The 27,006-nt window shown below is 32.4% G+C and overlaps 1 protein-coding gene across 2 annotated transcripts in view; it reads right to left on the reverse strand.

Annotated features, from left to right (window-relative positions):
• L (zinc finger protein Lobe) overlaps positions 1-26,118 on the reverse strand; it is an 80,541-nt gene extending 54,423 nt beyond the window's left edge. The window contains exons 1-3 of one of the 2 annotated variants that reach the window (XM_074138696.1): positions 25,806-26,116; positions 21,669-21,713; positions 531-629 (exon numbers count right to left, since the gene is read on the reverse strand). In XM_074138696.1, coding sequence (XP_073994797.1) covers positions 531-629; positions 21,669-21,713; positions 25,806-25,845 — 184 coding nt within the window. In that variant the 5' untranslated portion in view covers positions 25,846-26,116. Of the gene's footprint in view, positions 1-530; positions 630-21,668; positions 21,714-25,805 lie in introns of both variants that reach the window. The other variant, XM_074138698.1, reaches the window with a different exon arrangement.
• Between the last annotated feature and the right edge of the window lie 888 nt (positions 26,119-27,006).

Here is a 27,006-nt window from a genome sequence, read left to right on the forward strand (position 1 = left end):
GGAGATTGGAATCAATTCTCACTTGAAACACTAAACTTGGAATCTTCATTTAGTTTTTAGTTTCAATAAATAAAGAAATTTTCCTTTTAAATTTATTTTCTTTTTTGCTCTTTTCTCCTATCCTTCCACTAAGATACTATCTGGGTGCCACTATCAACAGGGCGGAGGAGAAAAACCATGAACTGGTGCTGACGAACATAAGACATAAGACTTGCTATTTTATTTCAGTAAATTAACTATTGAGTCAAAAGAGAAGTTCTCAAACCTAAAGAGTCAATGGTAAAAAGCATCTCAAATTGATTCTAGGTTTATAAATAGCTGGAATAAGCAGCCAGAAGTTTACTTCAATCAACGATTATAAAGTGCCAATTTACTTTGACAATTTTGCAAGAATTTTTTTGAGACAAAGAACCTATACGGTCTTAATTTTATTACAGGTGCGGGAAAAGTTCTAATTGAGATTTTATGGAATTATGCCAGTTAGGCTACTGCCTTAGACGTGCAAACAACAGTTATTTAGGTACACTTACCAGAGTCAAGACTCTCCTGGTAGTCGAGCTGAGATTCTGAGGAGCCACTGGTCGCCTGCGACAGTGTCGATAACCTGTCCTCTTGATCTTCGCTCGCATCTAAAAAACAAAAAAAAAAACCGCACATAAATTTCGCGTATCAATTTTAAGAATTGTAACAAAATAGAGAACCAAATTTGAAATATATGCAAGTATCATTTTTAAGGCTTCAACTAAAACCTATGATTTCAATTTTTCCGAGTTCCGCCATTGAATGTTCGTTTACAGTATAATACGAGTATTATACTCGTGTACCAGATGAAAGTGGCCATTCTTTTAAATATGTGTTGTCTTGATACAGTCTTGGTTTCAATCCTCTTGAAGCTGCAGGCTAGCCAAGGCGGTATTGAGATGGCACGGCGTGAAGGGTGAGGAAGAAATTGTCTGTTAGTTTGGTCATGTGAGTGTCAATTTCTTGAATGTCGAGTTCCCTGTATATCTGTGAGTTCCTAGTAGCATTCAGCGGCTATTCGTAGAACTTTATTCTGGAGAAGCAGACTTCGCTCGCAGACAGGTCTTTTCGGTCAGAGTGTTGTTAGCTGTAATCTCCAGACTGCGCAGGCTGGATGTTAAAAGAGGTCTAACGAGGGTCTTGTAGAGCAGTACAGTGCAGCAGTCTTTTAATTACTGGGAATAACTGTTTCGGTCGAGCGTATACTTATTGCAGTTTTGTGTTGATGTGCAGTCAGCAGGGCTTTTCGTCAGTGAGTTACTAGCTGCGAGCCAGACAGGGCAAGATGGATGTCAAAAGTGGTCTAAGGAGCGTCTAGTAGTCGCTAAAACATTTCTATTTATATCAGTGGAACAGCTTACTTTTCCCCACAAGTGGGCGAAGAATCCAAAAAAATCGAATAGATCCGAAGCGAGATATAGAGGTTTGAATTTTGAACATGTTACAAAACCATCAAATTTTAACCTTCTATATCTCAATAAATATTATCACTAAAACATTGCTATTTATATCAGTTGAAGAGAGTACTTTTCCCTACAATTGAGTGAAGAATTCATTAAAATCGAAAGGATACAAAGAGAGATATAGAGGTTTGAATTTCGAACGTGTTACAAAAGCATTAAAATATAACCTTCTATATCTCTATAACTATTATCACTAAAACATTGCTACTTATATCAGTTCAAGAGAGAACTTTTCGCTACAAATGGATGAAGAATTCATTAAAATCGGAATGATACGAATAGAGATATAGAGGTTTGAAATTTGGACGATTTACAAAACCCCCAAAATTTAACCTTCTATATCTAAATAACTATTATCACTAAAACATTGCTATTTATATCAGTGGAGGAGCTTACTGTTCCCTACAATTGGGTGAAGAATTCATTAAAATCGGAAGGATACGAAGAGAGATATAGAGGTTTGAAATTTGGACGATTTAAAAAACCCCCAAATTTTAACCTTCTATATCTAAATAACTATTATCACTATAACATTTCTATTTATATCAGTGGAGGAGCATACTTTTCGCTACAAATGGATGAAGAATTCATTAAAATCGGAATGATACGAATAGAGATATAGAGGATTAAATTATCAACATGTTACAAAACCCCCAAATTTTAACCTTCTATATCTAAATAACTATTATCACTATAACATTTCTATTTATATCAGTGGAGGAGCTTACTTTTCCCTACAATTGGGTGAAGAATTCATTAAAATCGGAAGGATACGAAGAGAGATATAGAGGATTAAATTATGAACATGTTACAAAACCTACAATATTTAACCTTCTATATCTCAATAACTATTATCACTAAAACATTACTATTTATATCAGTCGAAGAGCTTACTGTTCCCTACAGTAGAGTGAAGAATTCATTAAAATTGGAAGGATACGAAGAGAGATATAGAGGTTTGAATTTTGAACGTGTTACAAAACCATTAAAATTTACCCTTCTATATCTCTATAACTATTATCACTAAAACATTGCTATTTATATCAGTTGAAGAGAGTTCTCTTCCCTACGATTGGGTGAAGAATTCATTAAAATCGGAAGGATAGGAATAGAGATATAGAGGTTTGAAATTTGGACGATTTCCAAAACCCCTAAATTTTAACCTTCTATATCTAAATAACTATTATCACTAAAACATTTCTATTTATATCAGTGGAGGAGCTTACTGTTCCCTACAATTGGGTGAAGAATTCATTAAAATCAGAAGGATACGAAGAGAGATATAGAGGTTTGAATTATGAGCATGTTACAAAACCTACAATTTTTAACCTTCTATATCTCAATAACTATTATCACTAAAACATTACTATTTATATCAGTTGAAGAGCTTACTGTTCCCTACAGTTGAGTGAAGAATTCATTAAAATTGGAAGGATAGGAAGAGAAATATAGAGGTTTGAAATTTGGACGATTTCCAAAACCCCCAAATTTTAACCTTCTATATCTAAATAACTATTATCACTAAAACATTTCTATTTATATCAGTGGAGGAGCTTACTTTTCCCTACAATTGGGTGAAGAATTCATTAAAATCGGAAGGATACGAAGAGAGATATAGAGGATTAAATTATGAACATGTTACAAAACCTACAATATTTAACCTTCTATATCTCAATAACTATTATCACTAAAACATTACTATTTATATCAGTCGAAGAGCTTACTGTTCCCTACAGTAGAGTGAAGAATTCATTAAAATTGGAAGGATACGAAGAGAGATATAGAGGTTTGAATTTTGAACGTGTTACAAAACCATTAAAATTTACCCTTCTATATCTCTATAACTATTATCACTAAAACATTGCTATTTATATCAGTTGAAGAGAGTTCTCTTCCCTACAATTGGGTGAAGAATGCATTAAAATCGGAAGGATAGGAATAGAGATATAGAGGTTTGAAATTTGGACGATTTCCAAAACCCCCAAACTTTAACCTTCTATATCTAAATAACTATTATCACAAAACATTTCTATTTATATCAGTGGAGGAGCTTACTTTTCCCTACAATTGGGTGAAGAATTCATTAAAATCGGAAGGATACGAAGAGAGATATAGAGGATTAAATTATGAACATGTTACAAAACCTACAATATTTAACCTTCTATATCTCAATAACTATTATCACTAAAACATTACTATTTATATCAGTCGAAGAGCTTACTGTTCCCTACAGTAGAGTGAAGAATTCATTAAAATTGGAAGGATACGAAGAGAGATATAGAGGTTTGAATTTTGAACGTGTTACAAAACCATTAAAATTTACCCTTCTATATCTCTATAACTATTATCACTAAAACATTGCTATTTATATCAGTTGAAGAGAGTTCTCTTCCCTACAATTGGGTGAAGAATGCATTAAAATCGGAAGGATAGGAATAGAGATATAGAGGTTTGAAATTTGGACGATTTCCAAAACCCCCAAACTTTAACCTTCTATATCTAAATAACTATTATCACAAAACATTTCTATTTATATCAGTGGAGGAGCTTACTTTTCCCTACAATTGGGTGAAGAATTCATTAAAATCGGAAGGATACGAAGAGAGATATAGAGGTTTGAATTATGAACATGTTACAAAACCTACAATTTTTAACCTTCTATATCTCAATAACTATTATCACTAAAACATTACTATTTATATCAGTTGAAGAGCTTACTGTTCCCTACAGTTGAGTGAAGAATTCATTAAAATCGAAAGGATACAAAGAGAGATATAGAGGTTTGAATTTCGAACGTGTTACAAAAGCATTAAAATATAACCTTCTATATCTCTATAACTATTATCACTAAAACATTGCTACTTATATCAGTTCAAGAGAGAACTTTTCGCTACAAATGGATGAAGAATTCATTAAAATCGGAATGATACGAATAGAGATATAGAGGTTTGAAATTTGGACGATTTACAAAACCCCCAAAATTTAACCTTCTATATCTAAATAACTATTATCACTAAAACATTGCTATTTATATCAGTGGAGGAGCTTACTGTTTCCTACAATTGGGTGAAGAATTCATTAAAATCGGAAGGATACGAAGAGAGATATAGAGGTTTGAAATTTGGACGATTTACAAAACCCCCAAATTTTAACCTTCTATATCTAAATAACTATTATCACTATAACATTTCTATTTATATCAGTGGAGGAGCATACTTTTCGCTACAAATAGATGAAGAATTCATTAAAATCGGAATGATACGAATAGAGATATAGAGGATTAAATTATCAACATGTTACAAAACCCCCAAATTTTAACCTTCTATATCTAAATAACTATTATCACTATAACATTTCTATTTATATCAGTGGAGGAGCTTACTTTTCCCTACAATTGGGTGAAGAATTCATTAAAATCGGAAGGATACGAAGAGAGATATAGAGGATTAAATTATGAACATGTTACAAAACCTACAATATTTAACCTTCTATATCTCAATAACTATTATCACTAAAACATTACTATTTATATCAGTCGAAGAGCTTACTGTTCCCTACAGTAGAGTGAAGAATTCATTAAAATTGGAAGGATACGAAGAGAGATATAGAGGTTTGAATTTTGAACGTGTTACAAAACCATTAAAATTTACCCTTCTATATCTCTATAACTATTATCACTAAAACATTGCTATTTATATCAGTTGAAGAGAGTTCTCTTCCCTACGATTGGGTGGAGAATTCATTAAAATCGGAAGGATAGGAATAGAGATATAGAGGTTTGAAATTTGGACGATTTCCAAAACCCCCAAATTTTAACCTTCTATATCTAAATAACTATTATCACTAAAACATTTCTATTTATATCAGTGGAGGAGCTTACTGTTCCCTACAATTGGGTGAAGAATTCATTAAAATCAGAAGGATACGAAGAGAGATATAGAGGTTTGAATTGTGAGCATGTTACAAAACCTACAATTTTTAACCTTCTATATCTCAATAACTATTATCACTAAAACATTACTATTTATATCAGTTGAAGAGCTTACTGTTCCCTACAGTTGAGTGAAGAACTCATTAAAATTGGAAGGATAGGAAGAGAAATATAGAGGCTTGAAATTTGGACGATTTCCAAAACCCCCAAATTTTAACCTTCTATATCTAAATAACTATTATCACTAAAACATTTCTATTTATATCAGTGGAGGAGCTTACTTTTCCCTACAATTGGGTGAAGAATTCATTAAAATCGGAAGGATACGAAGAGAGATATAGAGGATTAAATTATGAACATGTTACAAAACCTACAATATTTAACCTTCTATATCTCAATAACTATTATCACTAAAACATTACTATTTATATCAGTCGAAGAGCTTACTGTTCCCTACAGTAGAGTGAAGAATTCATTAAAATTGGAAGTATACGAAGAGAGATATAGAGGTTTGAATTTTGAACGTGTTACAAAACCATTAAAATTTACCCTTCTATATCTCTATAACTATTATCACTAAAACATTGCTATTTATATCAGTTGAAGAGAGTTCTCTTCCCTACAATTGGGTGAAGAATGCATTAAAATCGGAAGGATAGGAATAGAGATATGGAGGTTTGAAATTTGGACGATTTCCAAAACCCCCAAACTTTAACCTTCTATATCTAAATAACTATTATCACAAAACATTTCTATTTATATCAGTGGAGGAGCTTACTTTTCCCTACAATTGGGTGAAGGATTCATTAAAATCGGAAGGATACGAAGAGAGATATAGAGGTTTGAATTATGAACATGTTACAAAACCTACAATTTTTAACCTTCTATATCTCAATAACTATTATCACTAAAACATTACTATTTATATCAGTTGAAGAGCTTACTGTTCCCTACAGTTGAGTGAAGAATTCATTAAAATTGGAAGGATACGAATAGAGATATAGAGGATTAAATTATCAACATGTTACAAAACCCCCAAATTTTAACCTTCTATATCTAAATAACTTTTATCACTATAACATTTCTATTTATATCAGTGGAGGAGCTTACTTTTCCCTACAATTGGGTGAAGAATTCATTAAAATCGGAAGGATACGAAGAGAGATATAGAGGATTAAATTATGAACATGTTACAAAACCTACAATATTTAACCTTCTATATCTCAATAACTATTATCACTAAAACATTACTATTTATATCAGTCGAAAAGCTTACTGTTCCCTACAGTAGAGTGAAGAATTCATTAAAATTGGAAGGATACGAAGAGAGATATAGAGGTTTGAATTTTGAAAGATTTACAAAAACCCCAAATTTTAACCTTCTATATCACAACAACTATTATCGCTAAAACAGTTCTACTTATATCAGTGGAGGAGCTTACTTTTCCCTACAATTGGGTGAAGAATTCATTAAAATCGGAAGGATACGAAGAGAGATATAGAGGATTAAATTATGAACATGTTACAAAACCTACAATATTTAACCTTCTATATCTCAATAACTATTATCACTAAAACATTACTATTTATATCAGTCGAAAAGCTTACTGTTCCCTACAGTAGAGTGAAGAATTCATTAAAATTGGAAGGATACGAAGAGAGATATAGAGGTTCGAAATTTGAAAGATTTACAAAAACCCCAAATTTTAACCTTCTATATCACAACAACTATTATCGCTAAAACAGTTCTACTTATATCAGTGGAGGAGCTTACTTTTCCCTACAATTGGGTGAAGAATTCATTAAAATCGGAAGTATACGAAGAGAGATATAGAGGTTTGAAATTTGAATGTGTTACAAAACCCTCAAATTTCAAACTTCCATATTCTAATAACTGTTATCACTAAAACATTTCTATTTATATCAGTTGAAGAGAGTACTTTTCCCTCCAATTGGATGAAGAATTCATTAAAATCGGAATGATACGAATAGTTATATAGAGGTTTGAATTGTGGACGATTTACAAAACCCCCAAAATTTAATCATCTATATCTCAATATCACAATCAGGTGAAGAATTCATTAAAATCATCTGTATACGAAGAGAGATATAGAGGTTTGAAATTTGGACGATTTACAAAACCCTCAAATTTTAAACTTCTATATCTCAATAACTATTATCACTAAAACATTGCTATTAATATCATTTGAAGACAGTACTTTTCCCTACAATTGAGTGTAGAATTCATTAAAATCGAAGGGATAAAAAGAGAGATATAGAGATTTGAATTTCGAACGTGTTACAAAAGCATTAAAATTTAATCTTCTATATCTCTATAAATATTATCACTAAAACATTGCTATTTATATCAGTTGAAAAGAGTACTATTTCCTACAATTGAGTGAAGAATTCATTCAAATCGGAAGGATACGAATAGAGATATAGAGGTTAGAAATTTGAAAGATTTACAAAAACCCCAAATTTTAACCTTCTATATCACAACAACTATTATCGCTAAAACAGTTCTACTTATATCAGTGGAGGAGCTTACTTTACCCTACAATTGTGTTACAAAACCCTGAAATTTCAAACTTCCATATTCTAATAACTGTTATCACTAAAACATTTCTATTTATATCAGTTGAAGAGAGTACTTTTCCCTCCAATTGGATGAAGAATTCATTAAAATCGGAATGATTCGAATAGTTATATAGAGGTTTGAATTTTGAATTTGTTACAAAACTCTCAAATTTTAACCTTCTATATCTCAATAACTATTATCACTAAAACATTGCTATTTATATCAGTTGAAGAAAGTACTTTTCCCTACAATTGTATGAAGAATTCATTAAAATCGGAATGATACGAATAGAGATATAGAGGTTTGAAATTTGGACGATTTACAAAACTCTCAAATTTTAACCTTCTATATCTCAATAACTATTATCGCTAAAATATTTCTATTTATATGAGTGGAAGAGCTTACTTTTCTTTACAATTGGGTGAAGTATTCATTAAAATAGGAAGTATACGATGAGAGATACAGGGGTTTGAAATTTGTTCGATTTACAACATCCTTAAAATTTAAACATCTATATCTCAATAACTATGATCACTAAAACATTGCTATTTGTATCAGTTGAAGCGAATACTTTTCCCTACAATTGGGTGAAGAATTCATTAAAATCGGAAGGATACGAAGAGAGATATAGAGGTTTGAAATTTGAATGTGTTACAAAACCCTCAAATTTCAAACTTCCATATTCTAATAACTATTATCACTAAAACATTGCTATTTATATCAGTTTAAGAAAGTACTTTTCTCTACAATTGTATGAAGAATTCATTAAAATCGGAATAATACGAATAGAGATATAGAGGTTTGAAATTTGGACGATTTACAAAACTCTCAAATTTTAACCTTCTATATCTCAATAACTATTATCGCTAAAATATTTCTATTTATATGAGTGGAAGAGCTTACTTTTCTTTACAATTGGGTGAAGTATTCATTAAAATAGGAAGTATACGATGAGAGATACAGGGGTTTGAAATTTGTTCGATTTACAACATCCTTAAAATTTAAACATCTATATCTCAATAACTATGATCACTAAAACATTGCTATTTGTATCAGTTGAAGCGAATACTTTTCCCTACAATTGAGTGAAGAATTCATTAAAATCGGAATGATACGAATAGAGATATAGAGGTTTGAAATTTGGACGATTTACAAAACTCTCAAATTTTAACCTTCTATATCTCAATAACTATTATCGCTAAAATATTTCTATTTATATGAGTGGAAGAGCTTACTTTTCTTTACAATTGGGTGAAGTATTCATTAAAATAGGAAGTATACGATGAGAGATACAGGGGTTTGAAATTTGTTCGATTTACAACATCCTTAAAATTTAAACATCTATATCTCAATAACTATGATCACTAAAACATTGCTATTTGTATCAGTTGAAGCGAATACTTTTCCCTACAATTGTATGAAGAATTCATTAAAATCGGAATGATACGAATAGAGATATAGAGGTTTGAAATTTGGACGATTTACAAAACTCTCAAATTTTAACCTTCTATATCTCAATAACTATTATCGCTAAAATATTTCTATTTATATGAGTGGAAGAACTTACTTTTCTTTACAATTGGGTGAAGTATTCATTAAAATAGGAAGTATACGATGAGAGATACAGGGGTTTGAAATTTGTTCGATTTACAACATCCTTAAAATTTAAACATCTATATCTCAATAACTATGATCACTAAAACATTGCTATTTGTATCAGTTGAAGCGAATACTTTTCCCTACAATTGGGTGAAGAATTCATTAAAATCGGAATGATACGAATAGAGATATAGAGGTTTGAAATTTGGACGATTTACAAAACTCTCAAATTTTAACCTTCTATATCTCAATAACTATTATCGCTAAAATATTTCTATTTATATGAGTGGAAGAGCTTACTTTTCTTTACAATTGGGTGAAGTATTCATTAAAATAGGAAGTATACGATGAGAGATACAGGGGTTTGAAATTTGTTCGATTTACAACATCCTTAAAATTTAAACATCTATATCTCAATAACTATGATCACTAAAACATTGCTATTTGTATCAGTTGAAGCGAATACTTTTCCCTACAATTGGGTGAAGAATTCATTAAAATCGGAATGATACGAATAGAGATATAGAGGTTTGAAATTTGGACGATTTACAAAACTCTCAAATTTTAACCTTCTATATCTCAATAACTATTATCGCTAAAATATTTCTATTTATATGAGTGGAAGAGCTTACTTTTCTTTACAATTGGGTGAAGTATTCATTAAAATAGGAAGTATACGATGAGAGATACAGGGGTTTGAAATTTGTTCGATTTACAACATCCTTAAAATTTAAACATCTATATCTCAATAACTATGATCACTAAAACATTGCTATTTGTATCAGTTGAAGCGAATACTTTTCCCTACAATTGTATGAAGAATTCATTAAAATCGGAATGATACGAATAGAGATATAGAGGTTTGAAATTTGGACGATTTACAAAACTCTCAAATTTTAACCTTCTATATCTCAATAACTATTATCGCTAAAATATTTCTATTTATATGAGTGGAAGAGCTTACTTTTCTTTACAATTGGGTGAAGTATTCATTAAAATAGGAAGTATACGATGAGAGATACAGGGGTTTGAAATTTGTTCGATTTATAACATCCTTAAAATTTAAACATCTATATCTCAATAACTATGATCACTAAAACATTGCTATTTGTATCAGTTGAAGCGAATACTTTTCCCTACAATTGGGTGAAGAATTCATTAATATCGGAAGGATACGAAGAGAGATATAGAGGTTTGAAATTTGGACGATTTACAAAACTCTCAAATTTTAACCTTCTATATCTCAATAACTATTATCGCTAAAATATTTCTATTTATATGAGTGGAAGAGCTTACTTTTCTTTACAATTGGGTGAAGTATTCATTAAAATAGGAAGTATACGATGAGAGATACAGGGGTTTGAAATTTGTTCGATTTACAACATCCTTAAAATTTAAACATCTATATCTCAATAACTATGATCACTAAAACATTGCTATTTGTATCAGTTGAAGCGAATACTTTTCCCTACAATTGGGTGAAGAATTCATTAATATCGGAAGGATACGAAGAGAGATATAGAGGTTTGAAATTTGAATGTGTTACAAAACCCTCAAATTTCAAACTTCCATATTCTAATAACTATTATCACTAAAACATTGCTATTTATATCAGTTTAAGAAAGTACTTTTCTCTACAATTGTATGAAGAATTCATTAAAATCGGAATAATACGAATAGAGATATAGAGGTTTGAAATTTGGACGATTTACAAAACTCTCAAATTTTAACCTTCTATATCTCAATAACTATTATCGCTAAAATATTTCTATTTATATGAGTGGAAGAGCTTACTTTTCTTTACAATTGGGTGAAGTATTCATTAAAATAGGAAGTATACGATGAGAGATACAGGGGTTTGAAATTTGTTCGATTTACAACATCCTTAAAATTTAAACATCTATATCTCAATAACTATGATCACTAAAACATTGCTATTTGTATCAGTTGAAGCGAATACTTTTCCCTACAATTGGGTGAAGAATTCATTAAAATCGAAAGGATACGAATAGAGATATAGAGGCTTGAAATTTGGACGATTTACAAAAACCCCAAATTTTAACCTTCTATACCTCAATAACTATTACCACTAAAACATTGCTATTTATATCAGTGGAAGAGCTTACTTTTCCCTACAATTGGGTGGAGAACTCATTAAAATCGGACGGATACGAATGGAGATATAGAGGTTTGAATTTTGAATGAGTTACAAAACCTCCAAAATTTAACCCTCTGTATCTCATTAATTGTTATCACCAAAACAATGGAGTTTTTACTAGTTCTAGAGCTTTTCTCTACTCTTCGGTATAGAATTCATTAAAATCGGAACAATAGAAAGAGAGATATAGAGAATTGAAATTTGGACAACTTACAAAACTTCCAAAATTTAACCTTTTATAACTCTTTAGCTATTATCAATAGATTAATGGAATTTATACCAGTTATAGATAAAATATTTGTCTGCAATTCGGTGAAGAATTTATTGAATTCCGTACATTCCGATGAATATATAAACGGTGAAATTTGAACGAATTTCAAAAGACGTCTTTACCTTCTCTATCCCATTCCCTGTTATCACTAGAATCTTACAATTTTTGCATTTATGCCACTAACTTATCTCTACATTTCGGTAAAGAAATCATTGAATTTAGAACCCTAAGAAAAGGAAATGCAAACTACCAGGGTTGCCTTTAATTTGGAAAAGGAAAACTGAAATATAAAGGAAAAGACGGTGTTAGCTTTCTTGTTCGTCTAGATTTCTACTTTTCCTGCCTCTGTCACCTGCTTTTGTGGCCAGGGCTGAAATAAACACAAACGGTTGCCTTCATTTGGAAAATGAAAGGTAAAAAACAAGGGAAAAAAGCCGAATTGGCTTCCAGTTCTTCTAAATTTCTACTTCTTCAGTCTCTATCACCTGCTTTTAAGGCTGAGGATATAATAAACATCAAGGGTTGCCTTTATTTGGAAAACGAAAACTGAAATGTAAAGGAAACAGACGGTGTTAGCTTCTAGTTCGCCTGGATTTCTATTATTTCTGTCTTCGTCACCAGCGTTTATACGCCAGGTATAAAATAAACCTTTAGAGTAACCTGCATTTGGATAATTAAATGTAAAATACAAGGATTCTCTAGATTTCTACTCTTCCTTTCTTGATCATCTACTATTATGCCCATAGCTAAATTAAACTTGAAGGCAACCTCATTATCAAAACGAAAATTAAACTATAAAAGGAAAAGATGGTGTATGCTTCTAGTTCGTCTAGATTTCTACTTTTTCTGTCTCCGTCACCTGATTTTATTGCCAAGGATAAAATAAACATTAAGGGTTGCCTTCATTTGGAAAATGAAAGGTAAAAAACAAGGGAAAAAAGCCGAATTGGCTTCCAGTTCTTCTAAATTTCTACTTCTTCAGTCTCTATCACCTGCTTTTAAGGCTGAGGATATAATAAACATCAAGGGTTGCCTTTATTTGGAAAACGAAAACTGAAATGTAAAGGAAACAGACGGTGTTAGCTTCTAGTTCGCCTGGATTTCTATTATTTCTGTCTTCGTCACCAGCGTTTATACGCCAGGTATAAAATAAACCTTTAGAGTAACCTGCATTTGGATAATTAAATGTAAAATACAAGGATTCTCTAGATTTCTACTCTTCCTTTCTTGATCATCTACTATTATGCCCATAGCTAAATTAAACTTGAAGGCAACCTCATTATCAAAACGAAAATTAAACTATAAAAGGAAAAGATGGTGTATGCTTCTAGTTCGTCTAGATTTCTACTTTTTCTGTCTCCGTCACCTGATTTTATTGCCAAGGATAAAATAAACATTAAGGGTTGCCTTCATTTGGAAAATGAAAGGTAAAAAACAAGGGAAAAAAGCCGAATTGGCTTCCAGTTCTTCTAAATTTCTACTTCTTCAGTCTCTATCACCTGCTTTTAAGGCTGAGGATATAATAAACATCAAGGGTTGCCTTTATTTGGAAAACGAAAACTGAAATGTAAAGGAAACAGACGGTGTTAGCTTCTAGTTCGCCTGGATTTCTATTATTTCTGTCTTCGTCACCAGCGTTTATACGCCAGGTATAAAATAAACCTTTAGAGTAACCTGCATTTGGATAATTAAATGTAAAATACAAGGATTCTCTAGATTTCTACTCTTCCTTTCTTGATCATCTACTATTATGCCCATAGCTAAATTAAACTTGAAGGCAACCTCATTATCAAAACGAAAATTAAACTATAAAAGGAAAAGATGGTGTATGCTTCTAGTTCGTCTAGATTTCTACTTTTTCTGTCTCCGTCACCTGATTTTATTGCCAAGGATAAAATAAACATTAAGGGTTGCCTTCATTTGGAAAATGAAAGGTAAAATACAAGTGAGGAAGACCGAATTGGCTTTCAGTTCGTCTATATCATGTGAGTTAAACTGACGGCCCGCGGGTAATTTTTTTTGTCCCTCAAGGTTATGAAATAAAATGACAACAGAAAAATTTGTTTAGAAAAAAAGTACGCTTAGGGCTGATCGAGGGAATACAGTACACACATTTCCCTTTAACTCTACTGAAGACGAGTATACATGTGGCCAGTGCCTTTTATAGAGGCCTGTGGGCCTGAATAAACGCGCTGAGTAGTCGGAGTTTGAAAGCGATGTGGCTGCCACTCTCTGGTTTACGTTTTTTAAACAGATCCCAGTAGCGAAATGATTAAAAGGAGCATTCTGGGTTGTGATGTTATGAATCATATCTATCAAATCAAATTTGTAACTGTGATGTGGCCCGCGTGCCCCAAATGGCCTGTGATTTAATTTAGTATGACGCCCCTGCTCTGTAGGATAGTTTCATTGTAGTGAATATACATGAAGGTTAAAGATAACGGATATCTGGGTAAAAATTCCAAGTTTTCCAGGAGAATTTGTGGATTATAACTATGGGAGCAGTGTGGAAGTGAGGTGTATTTCTCAGTTTAGAAAGGCGGAATGGGATAAGGAACAGAGTGAGCACGGAAGGTGCGATGTGGCGCTATCTGACGGGCCCCGGGAGAGCCGACTAAGGCTGGGCTGCAGATGACACGGCCAAGATATTATTCCCCAGGACACACTAGAGGTCCCCGGAGTGCCGTAACTATAAACATTAACTCGGGCGCCCGCGCCATATCTACCCGCCAACTTTCTGGCCCGCCATAACCAATTATTTATAAGGCAGTCGGCAACAATGTTCGCGTCGATTTCACAACCCGCAACAACATAAAAACTCTCCTTGTAACCTCGTCTAAACCTACCCACAATGCATTACCTCACTATCCTTTAACCAGATCGGCTTTTCTTGCACCGGCAGACCAACTATCAAAAGTTGAACTTTGTGATATTCTGGAAAATTCGAGTAAGAACGAGTATTGCTATAGTGATCAATTTCGAAAATTCTCTTACAGCAATTATTACAATTTCTTTTTTTTTTTTTTATCTTTTATTGAAATTCACAACTGCAGCAACTATTGCAACAAGCAAATGCGATGTAAGATAAAAATATCATGAATATTATCGGAGAAAGCACCCAGTAGTGCAACTCCATTAACGTGAATATACTATATACACGCTCTTATGATGAGAGTAGATCGTGGGGTTATCTTCTCTTCAATCTCCTTGGAGGATTTCCTGGTAATGTGGAAGAAGATAGATCTTCTATGAGTGGGTTAGGATGAGCGGCGTTAGAGGAATGAAATTTTAAGAAACGAGTTTTCGCAAGGTCTTTAACGAATGGGATTTTGAGGTGAGATTAGAAATATAGAATGGAACGTTAAGTAGTATTCGTAGTATTTTTGACTGTAATGTCTGGATGCGTAGAGAGTTGGTACGTTTAGTCGATCCCCATACATCGATGCTGATATTAAATTTATGATTTTTAATTAATACTAAGAAAATCCTGCCAGCATTAATGAGTGACCACGGTAGCTGAGTGGTTAGAAACTAGATCCGCAAAGCTAAGATGTATTGTAGGTTAGTGGGTTCGATTCCTATTCTAGACCTTGAATTTCATGTAATGGTTAATAAAAGAATCCAGTGTAAAGTAAGTTTGCAATTCGCTTTCACACCATATAATTTTATAGTTGGCCATAAATATCATCTGAAAAATAGGCATTACTTTTTACTAGTATTAATAGCAACATTAATTTAAAAGATGATTTAAATAAAATATGGCTGTGGAGATAATGTTGATTTACCAATAAATAAAAAGGTTTAGAATGTTTAAGATATTTTCTAAAATTTGCTCCGAATAAGACAACTCTGTCTATCAGCAGACAGTGAGCTACAAGAAGCGTTTAGGAAGAGAAAATTTAAAGACCGGTAGCTGGAATTGAACCTTAGATCTGCGCGTTGGAATCCAGTTATTAGCTCATCATTTAGAATTTATAAACTTACTGTTACCAGCTCGAAATTTTATGCGCATTCTTTGAAAAAAATATTCATACAATGTTTTTCTTTTTTAAAAAAACTTTAAATTGCAAAGCTCTTTGAAATTGAGGCCCCGGGCACGCGCCTTTTACCTTAATAATTCGCTTCTGAAAACTGGTTTTACGTTTTTAAAAGCGTTTTTCTTATACCCCCTAAATGTTGGTTCAGTTATATTTTCGGAGAAAACAAATATTTAATTTGTTGCAAACAAGCCTAATTTAATATAGTAGCATTTATGAATTTCTTTAAATAAATAGTATTTGTTTCTTTATTTGATGACACAGTTTAAAAATAATAATAATAATAGTAATATGCAACTGTTGTTATAATTGATCGATCTCCGAAAATCCTCTAATAAAACGTTTCTCAAAACTTTTGTGTTCGTAAAAAATAAAATAGTAAAAATAAGTAATTATTATTTCATTACTATTACTTACAAGTTTAGTACACCATAAAGGTAAATGGACTACCCACTTTTTCAGGGATCTTTTAGTGTCCCTGCGGGTATCCTAGTCTAACAGCAAGAACAGTATTTACATTTACACCCCCAAACCCTCTTACAATACAAATAAGTAGAGATAAATGTTGTGGGGCACCCTTTTTAGGGAATTTAGTAAACTTATGGGCGATCTCAAACTTATCTGAACACACTTACTCACAGCTTTCAGATGCCTACATTTTAGGACAACATTGATACATCCGGGAGCCACAATAGATCTTTAAAGTTGCTGTGGATTTGGCTAATAGCCACTCCCTTTTATAATCTACTATTTGAATACTACAGTATTTGCTACTTTTAAAAAAAACTAACATAAAGCAACGTAAGAAGTACCTTTACGTATTTCTTTAATTTGTATTAATTTATCACAGCTAAAGATTCAATATTAACGCTTACATAACATATGTGAACTGTAATTGGTTTTTCCATATCAATTATAAAATTATGTTATACATTTTTAGCCTAAAAGTAATCAGTTATTTAACTCCAAAAGTCCAAATTCTATAGTAATAAAAATAAAGTCTATAATCCAAAAGTTGCGAGACGTAAATATTAATATTTTTGAATAAGGCAGTTTATTTTATTTTATTTTATTTTTCATTATTTCTTATAAATTTTGAAACAGGTTTCACCGTCTTTTTGCAGAAAAATTGTTTAATAAAACTCAAAGTGCTATCCCGTTAAATAACGATTCTGATTAACCGATTTTCTGCAACTTTGGGACCTAGCTATGCTTTTAATATTACTTGTTACAATATAAGCAGCGGTATTCTAACTTGTTCTGTTGGGACGTTTTAGATTAATGCTTAAAGTTATGAGTATCTCAAAACCCTAGACGAAAAAACCTAACCAGGTAGGCAGTTTAGGTAGGCAGGTAGTGTGTGAGGTTTAAAGGAAAGCTAGAAAAAGGTTTTAGAAGGATTTCAGCCGAAATCATGGTGTCCCAAATGACAATAATGTATGAACAGGAAACAAAGGTTGAGCAATCTTCTGCAGTTTTTAGTTTTGGAGATGAACTCTTACTTATAGACCATACTCCAAATATTTGTTTTTCGTTTTTAGAGGACTTTAAAAAAATAAATAAAATACACACACACACACGGTGAAACTTAATTTCGAATATTTGCCACGATAAAAACAATCGCAAGAAGCAGAAACTTGGATGATCCGTTTAGGTGAACTAACAGTATCTTTGATGGTAGGCCGATGGAAATGCGAATTCAAGTTGAGTGCTCAGCTGCTTATGTAGTTGTTGCTGGGAGAGTATTATTCGGGTAGAAGACGTGGCACCGTGGAGATGCGAGCTGCCAGTCGAGCCCAGCGGAGTTGCTCCAACTAATCAAGAGTTTTTTCCCTGTGTTTGAGTGTATGTGTTAGCTAGGGTGCCGGCCGCTGCTCGCAGGACCACCTGGCTGGTAGATAGAAGGTGGAAAAAGGAGCGGGGCGGTCCCTGGGGGCCACTGCTCCCTACCCTCATTTTGCCTCATTTCCCCACAGAGCGGCCGGTCCCTAGGGACTCGCATCCAGGCCCGGCGAGCTCCAGCTTCTAGTCTCTTCTACACCAGCCTTTTTATACAACTCTCTCATTCATTCACTCACACAGACATATACTAGCTGTATAACTACACATATAAAACACATACACAATTTTCGCCTCTTTCCAGCTACTCACGCTAATTTTTATTCGCTTCCAAGCACTGTGAAAAGCGCTAGCAAAGTCGCCTTGCAGCACTAAAACTCCTTAGTAACAGTACAACTGCTACTGAATCAATACCAGGCAAATCCGATTGCAAGCCGTTCAAAACTTGAACATATTCTGCAAAAAATATCTTTTAAAATAGCATAGTACCAACTTTGTATATGATGATTACAAGGAAAAACAAAAACAAACTGAAAAATTCATTCTGTAAAGTTTCTGGGCAACAGATTTCATAACCTTAGTGGGAGTACCGAGAGGGAACTCAAATATATTACCCAATATAAGGCAAAGTTGTCTTATTTACATTAGATACGTTTCTTATTATATAAACACAACCATACCACAGTTTATAGTGAGCTGTATCAATGTAAATTATTGCAATCAGCCGTTTTTTTAAGGCGTAAACAAAAAATTAAAAAATACTGTCATTATCATGGCTTTATAGCCAACGTTTCAACAAGCTCTGTCTGGGATATCTTTAGGGAATTATAAGATTGGTATATGATACTGTATGTTAAACCACAAAAGTGCAATCTTAGAAGACCCCATGTAAACGTTAATTATTTACCGTAGTAAGAGGAGGAAAGGAATCAAATTTGAAGCTAAATTTGCTGAAATACAACTTTAAGATTCCCTTGAAAATGGCTCCTACAATTTCATTACAAAAACAAAAAAATCTACAACTTATATGCAAATGATTATTTCCGGAAAATTCTATTACGGGAACTTCTAAGTGAGAGGGTGGTTAGTTACCCTCTAAAGGTACGCTCCTATGTTTTGGGTATTGTTAAGAGGCGTTACTTGTATTGTTTGATTCAAATTTTAAAAAAAAATCCTCAGCCGAAAGGATTTCATTATTAAATGGATAGTTCACTTTTAAGTTTATAAGTTTAAGTCTATAAGTTTTCTGTAAACTTCATATTAGTTGGAAAAGTTCTCTGTAAAGTTAAATTTCAATGTAATTATATGGTTTTTGCAAACTATAATTTTGGTGAGAATTAATGTGAGTCAAATATTCGTATTTGGATGAAAATTAATAAAATGTAAACGCAAGAATCGTAGCGAAAGAAAGTTGTTCACATTACATTAAGTTTAAAAGTTTAAGTGAAAACCTAGAAACTGGTTTAGAAGAAATAATAATAATAATAGGAAAATCTTTTCAGAAAAATGATACTTCAGGTCGGTCAATTTCTTCAAAATTTAGCAATTTAGCCCACGTGTGATTTTTAATAAAATTATATAGTTGCCAAGACAACACAACATACAAAAATAGCACTTTAGAGTAAAGTCTAAAGTCTCCTCTTACTCAAAAGAGCCATTTTAAAATAACAAATAATCGAAAAAGTTGAAATTTTCCAGAAAAACGTTTTTAAAAAAAAACTTTTAGATTTACATATGTATTTATTACAATTAGTACACTAAGTTTCAAGAATTTGAGGAAATCTTGAAAAACTGAAAAATTGTTTCAGTAAAGTGGTCCAATTTATAGTAGAGAGCGCCGATACTCCCAGCAATCCTGCAACACCGCTCTAATCATTTCCTGCTGCTCATTGTATGGCAGATAATACAGCCAACCTATCCCCCACATGTAAAACCTGATATAGTTTTCCGAATTCTTCAAAACCATCTAACTACTTTCAAACTGAGGTACTCCAAGAGCATATATTTTTTCACTCTCCGACTGAGTATCTCTTGTGGCCGTTAACAATAAAATTCTCCCCGCTTTATAACTTTTTTTGTTTTGTTTTATGGAGCCAGTAATTTAGGGCAAAGCATGTGCATCGGAAATACACTCTCGCAAGTCAATCCAAACTACCTACCAAACTAATAATTGGGAATACAGTTATTTCTCTTGCAAGCATTAAAACTTTACTCCATATTGTATTCAATCAGTAAGCCCGATAATTTAAATTTTCCTGAATTTTCCTTTTTCTGGTAAAATGTTTCCAATAAAATTGATGAATAATTAATAATCCTTTATTTTATAATAAAAAAAATTATAATACAAAATTCATAATAGTAGGAAATTATATGGCTTACAGCCGTCTGCAGGAGTTAGCTTTTATATAAAGAAAGAAAAAAAAAACTAAATAAATAAGAATAAAAAAAGAACATAAATCAGAAGAAGATGAGGGTTGAAGTACAATGAAGGGTCAAAGAAGAGCAGCAAATCAAATTCTAAAAGCTTTTACAAAATAAAATAAATCATTAAACTTCTTGAAAATAAAAGATATTTAAATTTTAGGCTCTCCATTTATAATTTCATATCTTACATTTCAGGCATTCCTGGTAGAAGTAATCAGTGGAAAATAATCCGAGGTGGACAACAAATTAACAATATAATGGCCAAAAAGACTAGAACTACCAATGATTCGGAGTTGGAGCTCACCTGAAATCGGACACATAGCTAAAGATCTTCCTGTACCCTCTTGCTTGGAAAAGTGATAAATACATACACGGTTATGTGTAAATTATCATTCTAACTTTCAAAAAAATTCCATGCAGCTTTTTCAATAAGATTGAAAACAAAAAATAAATCTCAACTCTATTCTGTAAAATGGAATTGTTGGTAAACTGATGTGCTTCAAACTTTAAATTATAGCAATGGTTTTAATGCCCATTTGATATTATATAAATAACAAGATAGTAAATTGATTTTAAGAGTTAATTTGGAGAAAGATTAACATAGAGCATTCAATATTTTGGATTGAGCACTCCTTGTTTCCTGTCACCCAGAAGTTATCCCAATTATCTTTACCTAAATTTAAATTACCTAATCCTTTTTTTGTTTGCTTTTAATATAATTAATAAAACGTTTCGTTACACTTCCATACAAATTAACCCTTAATATCTATTCACTATCACCTCAACTATTGTAAAATTAAGGAGCATTAAAAACATTTCTAAAATTCTAAGTTTGTGGGAAATTGTTTAACTAAAAATGAAGCCATACACAACGAAGTTACCAGCCTTCCTCGATTTTGTCAAAAACTAATCCAAATGATTTCTTCAAACTTTTCCTGAAAAGGTACATAAATTTAGATGGGTTCCAAAAGTTAGGGCTTACCTTCGAAGTGACATTTCAGTAAATTGATTTTACCTCATGTACACAATTTGTATAAATTAATTATGATGTTAAAATTAGGTCTTTAAAGGGAATCGCTTGACCGAAGGAGTGAATAGTGAGTTTTGTTTGTTTGTTTTTTTTTTCGTTAAGAGTCTACTCACTAAGACTTTCGCTTTTGTTTGAAACACTATTTATGAAAATTATTTGTAAGAATGATTTTTGTTAGCTTAAACACTAAGCTGTTCTCAACAGAGTAATGTGATCTTCTTGCACACAGTGTTAAAATTAACGTGTATGTTTAAATACAATGGCAAAAGAAATATCCCGGTGGGTTACAAAGGTACCCATCGGGTGCAACTCACCGCTGTCTTCGCCTTGCTCTGACCACAGTTCCAATTGGCCTTCTCCTGCAACATACCAACAGTTTAGTTAGACGCCTGTTCAAAGAGAGCAATGAAAATTATAAAGAATTAAATTTTTCCAACAGTGAATGTTTTGTGGTAATTTTCGCAAGGCCTAACTGAATGGGAAATATTGCTAGGCGGACAGCTCCATTATTTCAATTTCAGTTCTATATGAGTTAGCATTCACTATGACGCAAAACTACATATGAATGAATGTTTATTTGTTTAAGTTATATAAACCATACAAAGAGTTGAGTTGCACATCTATATATAAAAAATGATAAAATGAAATTAGATAACATAAAATCTGCTTATTAATAATAATTAATTAATTGTAATAATAAAAAGAAAAGTATCAAATTTTAATAAGGGAAGGGATTAGCTATGAGGTTAGCATACTGGACTCCCACGCGGAGGTCCCGGGTTCGAATCCAGCTGCTGACCCTTAGATTTTCTCTTCCTAGGAGCATCTTACAGCTCACTGTCCGGTGATGGACAGTGTTGTCTGTAACGAGAGAACACTGTCCGGAGGCCGGCAGTGCACTGAAAGAAGCTCCGGGCGCCAATAACCTTAGATGTTGACGCGCCTTAAATCATTAAAAAAAAAAAAAAAAAATTTTAATAGTATTGTGTACAAAAGATTTCTCTTATGATTACAAAATAAAATAATAAAATAAATAATAGTCTATAAATCTTCAATGTAATAAATTGAAAGAGAAAAATAAATAAACAAAAACAAAAATTTCTTTTTAATATATTTGAAAAGAGAAAGAATGCAAATAGATTATTGACACAAGGATTGCCTTAGCTGCAGTACTATTTTGACATAATTAAATATCTTAATTAGGTCTTCTTTCACCGCAGATGACAATAATAGGTGAAACAAGTTGTCATAGGTGATAGGGGAACCATAATGAGAAAGGTAGTTTTCTCTAACAGAATGGTATGCGGGACATTCTATAAATATGTGAATTAGATCTTCATTCACGCCCATATTACAAATACAACAATTTTTCGTAGGATTAATTACATATGTTATATTCTTTATAGTGAGCTTTATACAATAATTATTGCAAGTTCGTAACTGTGCAATCAATTTGGTGATTGAAAAAAGAATACTTATGTTTAAATACTCCTGGGCAGTGCCGCCCAGGAAGTGTGCTATAAACTCTGCTAAACTGTGAGGCAGCCAACTTATTATAATCTGCTTCACTCAATTCTTTCACCAGCGAGTTTAGAACTTCCTTCTTTCTTTTTCGAAAGTTGTCAGAAGACTGCTCATTCCAAAGGTATTCACAGTTTAAATCCAAAAATATCTCTTTGTCTTGGGACACCCAGTAGTACTTATAAATATTTCCTGGTTTTGAATGCAAAACTACATAGAACTAAACAAAAAAAAAATGTAGGGTACTAAATTTCCTACAATTAATGTTCTGTAGTAGTTTTGGCTAAATATTGGTTAGAATTTGGGACTATCTTTGTTTATAAAAAAAGTAGATCAGCTCTGGCTATAGATTCTTTGAATTCTTCTTTTAATAAACGTTGTTAGAATAATGCTATTTATAAAATGGAGATAGTTGTGGTATAGTGCGGGTTAGCAGTTTTTATTTAATGTTATCCAGCAATGGAAATTCACCTCTCGGGATTCAAATATATACATATATATGAAAAAAAATGGCGGTGTTGTGGAATAGGATATAGTTGAGTGCGGCAGGCCAGAGCCCAGGGGAGAGAAGTGGCGTATCCCCTAGGGGGGATACATCATAATCCCGGGGCGACTCCCGCGGGACGGCGCTTTTATAGAGCCAGTAATTAGGGCAAAGCATGTGCCTCGGAAATACACTCTATCTGCCACAAGTCTATCCAAACTACCTACCAAACTATGAATATTCTGAAAAAAAAAAAAAACAAGCAAACAAACAAAACTTCAAAACTACTTACTCACAGTACATTATTGGTTAGGGGGCTGCGCCGCTCTGGCCCTCAAGCCAACAATTAACTAACTCTAATTTGATGAAGACTTCAATTGCTAAACAATGTTTATTTTCTCTAAGGCCACCCCCCACGAATTCGGAAAATGTATGTGTGGGTTTTATTTACTTTATTTCAGCACGCTCGCCAGTTATTTTATTATTTTATAAAATAACATGTGTGCATGGGTAAAAGAAAGAGAGCAATGCAAAAAGTTTAAATTTGGTGTTCCTACAGATACCAACTATCACTAGTGATACTAGACTTGTGCACTTATGCTGGTATTTGTAAGTGCGAGATTCATGCTGCAGTTTTTATTTTTTTACGATTTCCACGAAAATGACACAAGCAATTTTTATTTAACCGCAAATATTGTTTACCCACATTGGAGACTGAGTTTTATTTGTATTTAAAACCTTATTTTTTGTTGTATATATATATTTTTTTTTTCTTATAAGTCTCTCATACAAGTCATATCATATGCATCGATCTAAAGTACTTCGTCAGAACAAGGCACGATTCTATTCTTAGCATAATATTAGGATGCATTTAAAAACAATGAAAGAGTATCACATTTACAGAAAACCGAGAGTTTGCAATTTTACAGAATAGATTTCTCATTCACTTCTCACCACCGAAACCAGCTTTATTGTATTACATACTTTAAACTTGAATTACCAACTGGATAGACAAACAGATTTGGCCTGCAGAATTGATTTAAATATTTTTTTGAGGAGTTCAAAAAAAAAAAAAGAGATAAGTTTTGTTTGATTTTTATGGTCCTAGGGTGGAAGAGAAGTGGCAGGAATTTCTTAGACAATACAGCGCCCAATCGTAGACAATTCTCAACCAGAGAAACGTTTAACTGCTTATCATATTTAGTTTAGAACACTTATATTTAGTTTTCGGAAATTTAAAATTAGAATTGTAATCGTTGGAGTTGGGGAAATATGTGTGTGATAATATCAAATTTTTACTTACCTTACCTGTGGCCAAAGGAAGTACTGGGCAGATTTTGTTTTGCGTTTCACCGGAAGTATCACCGTTTTTTGGCCAAAAACGATCAACCGGAAGATACATTTAACGAAATCGATTTTCCAGTTTTTTTTTTTTTTTTAAACGTTCGCGAAAACGACAACAACGGTTTTATTTTAGCGAGAGGGGGATTGGAGGAAGGCAAATTTAAGCTTTTCTTGAAATGCCACTACAAAAAAAAAAAAAAAACAGTACCAATGCCTGCACAAAATTAATGCAGAGTGTAAATTTGGCTGCGCTTTTTAAAAAAGGCAGTATTAAGCAGTATGCAAGGACAGAAAAAGATATTTTTATTTTTTTTACATAACCGTAGTTGGGTATCCAAGTATTCCTAAAATATTGAAATTAAATTTGCAGTTTGTGTATTTCTTCGTACTCTATAGGTTCCTTATTTGAAATTTTTTAAATATTTGATCATATCTTCATTAGTATTAGTTTATATGCAAAACTGAATAGAAACAAAAAGATATAGAATTAAATCTACTACAATTTATATTCTATTATAATTGTAGGTACGATTAACACCAAAGAAGATATTGCTTCATTAAGTCTACAAAACGGATACTACTTAAATTTCAACTCATATCTTGTTTAACATTGATTTTACGATACATCTTTATAGTACAAAAATTGTAGAGAATAAAATTTGCTACAATTATGTTCTACGGTAGTTTTGGCAAGGACAAATTCTAAAGAGATTTTGATGTAAAAACAGTTTACAAGTACACCATTTAAATATTTATTTGCTCATATCTTCTTCAGCATTAACGCTGCGATAAAATTATATAGAACGAAAATTGTAGCTTATTAAATCTACTATTATTTTTGTCCTGTACAGCTTTAGCTAAAACTAACTCTGACGAAGTTATTGCTGCAATAACAGTCGTCAAAGCAGAAAGCTCTTGAATTTCAGTTCTTATCTTCTTCAGCATTAACTCTACGATGAAGCTGAATAGAAATTGAAATTTTTGATTGATAAATTTACTATATAATTTATGTTCAGTGTAGTTTAAACTATGGCTAACTCTAAAGGAGATATTAAATAAATTATGGTAGTATATATTAAAAATAATATTATTGCTTACTTACTTTTCAATGATCGCGGCTTGGCCTGCTTCCGTCGAGACATTACCGGTTTGGTAAATTGATATCTAATTCTTGAAAGTCGTCTAATTGAAGGTGGTAAATAGTTAAAGGATTTTTTTATAGTCTGGAATGTTTGATTTGCTCGTGAATATTTATTTTGCTCGAAAGTCTGGCATTTTTGATTCTGGATTGTGAAAAATTTAAACCATGTGCCAGAAAAGAAGACGTCAAGGCCTAAAATTGACGAACAGTTCGATAGAGGGACACTAGAAGGGGCTTGAGTGCAGTCCGTTGCCGGTCTGACTGCCGTGCGACACATGCCTGCCCTGAGAGTTGGCCGCCCTCGAGGCGCATGTCTTCTCAGCTTTTCTCTTCACCACACAGAGGGTGTGTGGGATATTGCCGGCAAAAAACCAGTTTTCAATTTTATTGGGATTTATTATTCATTTTATTGGCTTATTATTAATAATAACTATACATATACGTGTGCTGTTTACAAATATCATATTATAATGTTCTGACTGCAAACTTCTCTACTTCATTTGTTAGAACCTTATCATTTAAACCTTCTTCTTTGTCAAGTTTCTGCTCTAAGTTACAAGTGTTTTTTTTTTGTACGCAAGTTAGTTTGTGATCCTTTAAATCTACTCTCTTAAACTCTATATAATTGGGTTATTTCGATTTAATTGTATTTTACTTCGAACCTGTAAGTCTAGGAATTATTTCTGTTATCTAGTATACAGGGTGTACACGGAGGAGAGATCAAAACTTCAGGAGGTGATTCAGCAGCTCAAATGCTACACAAAATATTCTGTTCACTTTGGCCTGATTCACAATAATGCCAAAATATTTGCATTTTTAACTTTAGACATTCCGCGTTTTTCACCATACAAACGGCCATAACTTTTCTGTCCTTTATACTACAACAAAACTGCTTATTCTAAACGAAAGAGCATTAAATTGCCTATAAATCTGCTTAATCCAGAGCCTCAAAACTTTTCTTATAAACAATGAAATTTTTACTTTAATGTCTCCAAAATTCGTTCTCGATGATTTTTGTTAAAATTTTCGACTGAATTTTTCCACTGTTTAATGAATCAAAGAGTCACCCAATTACAGAAAGAGTTGTGCATTTATTGAGCTTCAAGATTTTTTTGATTTTTTTTGCTTTTAATAAAACCCCACCCCGAACAGAGGGGTGTAA

The sequence above is a fragment of the Rhodnius prolixus genome, unplaced genomic scaffold (genome assembly GCF_049639745.1).
Source record: "Rhodnius prolixus isolate KJV_2025 unplaced genomic scaffold, Rpr scaffold_11, whole genome shotgun sequence".
NCBI classification, from domain to species: domain Eukaryota; kingdom Metazoa; phylum Arthropoda; class Insecta; order Hemiptera; family Reduviidae; genus Rhodnius; species Rhodnius prolixus.